This window comes from Thermobia domestica, chromosome 7 (assembly GCF_964235325.1).
Source record: "Thermobia domestica chromosome 7, izTheDome1.hap1.1, whole genome shotgun sequence".
Classification (NCBI taxonomy): Eukaryota; Metazoa; Arthropoda; class Insecta; order Zygentoma; family Lepismatidae; genus Thermobia; species Thermobia domestica.
The window spans coordinates 39,162,154-39,164,818 of record NC_137460.1 but is presented as its reverse complement, the minus strand read 5'-3'; the positions used below and the strand labels follow the sequence as shown (position 1 = coordinate 39,164,818).

General features: G+C 37.4%; 1 protein-coding gene across 1 annotated transcript; it reads left to right on the top strand.

The window, feature by feature from the left end:
* LOC145689153 (uncharacterized) lies at window positions 1-609 on the top strand. Its single transcript, XM_081763285.1, has one exon. It carries the CDS (start codon window positions 1-3, stop codon window positions 607-609), a length of 609 nt encoding a protein of 202 aa, XP_081619411.1.
* Window positions 610-2,665: the final 2,056 nt, after the last annotated feature.

The window sequence follows — 2,665 nt, the reverse complement described above, 5'->3', positions numbered from 1 at the left end:
ATGCACGTTGATTTATTTTATGTTATTTTTGACAAATATGAAGAGTTACTGGCAAAGGGCAACTTTAAACCTTCTAATATATTTAACTGTGATGAGACTGGAGTGTCAGTGGATCACGATAGCGCAACTAAAGTTCTCTCGCAGAAAGGAAAGAAACAGGTCGGAAAAGTTACTTCAGGAGAAAGAGGCAGAAACATCACAGTACTACTCACGATTAATGCAACTGGTGATCAGTTTCTTGCTCCGTTGTTTGTCTTTCCGCGGAAAACTATATCTGAGGAACTGAAGAAAGATGCGCCAACGAATAGTGTTTTCATTGCTGTAGAAAGTGGATGGATGATAGCTGTGGGTTTGCGGAAATATCTTGAAATGTTTGTTGCTCACGTGAAGCCAAGAAAGAAAGACCCTGTCCTACTAATTGTTGACGGACATACTTCACACAAAGACCTTCTGGTTGTTTTGTATGCTAAAGAGAACAACGTTCATATCATTAGTCTACCCCATCACACGATGCAAAGATTACAGCCGTTAGACCGAGCTGTAATGAAACCGTTTAAAACATCCTACTACGAGGCTTGTTCTGTATGGATAAGAAAAATGCTCCCTTGAAAATTTCAGTGAAAGACGTGGTTGGTTTAGTAAACACGGCCTTTACTGCTATTTTCAGAATAAATTTAGCAAGGTCAGCTTTTAGCTGCACCGGGCTTTATCCTTTGAATAGAAATGTCTTTACTGGCTTGGATTTCCTTCCATCAGCACATTTCTCTGCCGATCCAGATGCCAATTTCCGAAAGTCACCTTCTCCTATTCCAAAAAACATCTTCAGAAACAACTTTACCTACTTCACAGGGTGTGAAACACAGTTCTGTTAGCACGATTTCTCGCTCAGATCAAGAATAGTCTTCATTCGACCCTAGTATGCCGTCAACTTCAAGACAATTTCAGACAGTGGCTCAAGAGATCTACTTAGTCACAAGCGAAACAAACAGCAGGTTAACAGTGAGAAAAAACAGAAGTGAAACCAACCAAATTCTAACATCTACGCCATACAGGAAAACATTAGAAGAGAAACGTAACAGGAAGCAAAGCACAAGTGATAGAAGAAACGAAACTGAAGAGCATGCAGTTTCAAGTAGACGAAGATAACGAAAAGGTAGCTAATGAAAGCGAACAGACAGATGTAAAGAAAAGTAAGAAGTCAATAAGAAAAAAACTTGACACCGGTGGCACAGATAAGTGCAGCAGTGGATTAAAAGCCATCATCACTGAATGCATAATTTGTTCTGAAACAGTGGACGAAGAGTGAGTGCAGTGTATTTTGTGTCACAAATGGGCTCATGTTGCATGCACAAATCATGAGAATCTTGACTATTACTTATGTGATCGGTGCAAATTTGTTTAGTGCTTGTTTATGTTCATGTAAGATAGGACTAATTCACATTTTCACACTCCTTGTTCAGTACTGGGATATTGGCTTGACATTTCTTTTTCTTATATTATTATTGTTTCTGCAACGAGATGTGTTTTATTTACTTAAATATTTATAGAAGTGCCTTCAGACGTTTTTTACGTTCATATATCATTCTATTCGTTCCATATAAAAGGAAACAATGTATTTGAACCTGATTTTCATTTTCATTTTAAAAATATATGCTCTCCATTTTGTAGTTTCTTTTATGTCAGCTCTTATAATGCATGTCCAACTTTAATATGGTTACATTACTTTCATGATGTACTTCTTATCTCGTGGATTCGAAAAAACCTTAGGTGTCCGGTACTGTGAGCACTTCCCCTATCAGGAGTTTGTGGAACTGGCCCATAGATATTCTGTTCAGTCAGTGAATACCCATTTTTTTTTATTGCAGATTTATATTTGTTCTTCGCCAAAATATGCATTTCTGAGAAAATTATATTGTGTTGATTATGCAGAACAGTAAATCAGTGGTGACATGAATTTTCAATAGGATATACTAATTAACGCCCCTCCCTGAAATCTAATCTCAAAACTAACAATTTAGCATCGACTACAGGATAGTAGTGTTGTTACTTCAACTACATTTGAATTTATTTTAAGGCTTTGAAACATCTGAGGCTCAGAGGATAGAAATGAGGAACATGAGTCAATAGGACAATAAAAATTTCCCTAGTGATACTGAGGAAGAATCTTAGTAAACTTCTCAGACGAAATATTTACCCACGAGAGATCGATCACATCATCTTCCGAATCTTAAGTTGTAGTTCTACCGTTGACCTTTAGCCATTCGGTGTGGGTGTGAGTGTAAAGTGTTTATGTATTTGAATTCACGTCAAATTCTGAAAAAACTGAAGAAAACAAACGAAAGAAAGAAGAAGGCCACGCATACTTCTTTTGCTGTAAGGAGTCCCGATTGAAATGTCTGGTCTAACACTGATATTAAGGAAAGAAACACGTTTCCTCTTTTTGCTTCAAAGAGTGTTCACTTCATCATTTTAATGAAGTAAAGTCAAATTCATTACTCAGTTTTAGAGCTCAAGGGTAAAAGTAACCAAAAATAATTGAACTACGGCCAGATCAAAACAAGATACTACAACCGGGGCAGATGCTCCGGGCGGCAGCAAACTAATCTCTGTGTTTATTTGTGTAGATGTAGATGAAGTGGGTGCTAATCGCAAAATTTGCCCTGGC

What these genes read in the sequence shown, in the direction of transcription:
- LOC145689153 (XM_081763285.1), top strand. Translation starts at nt 1, where the DNA reads ATGCACGTTGATTTATTTTATGTTATTTTTGACAAATATGAAGAGTTA.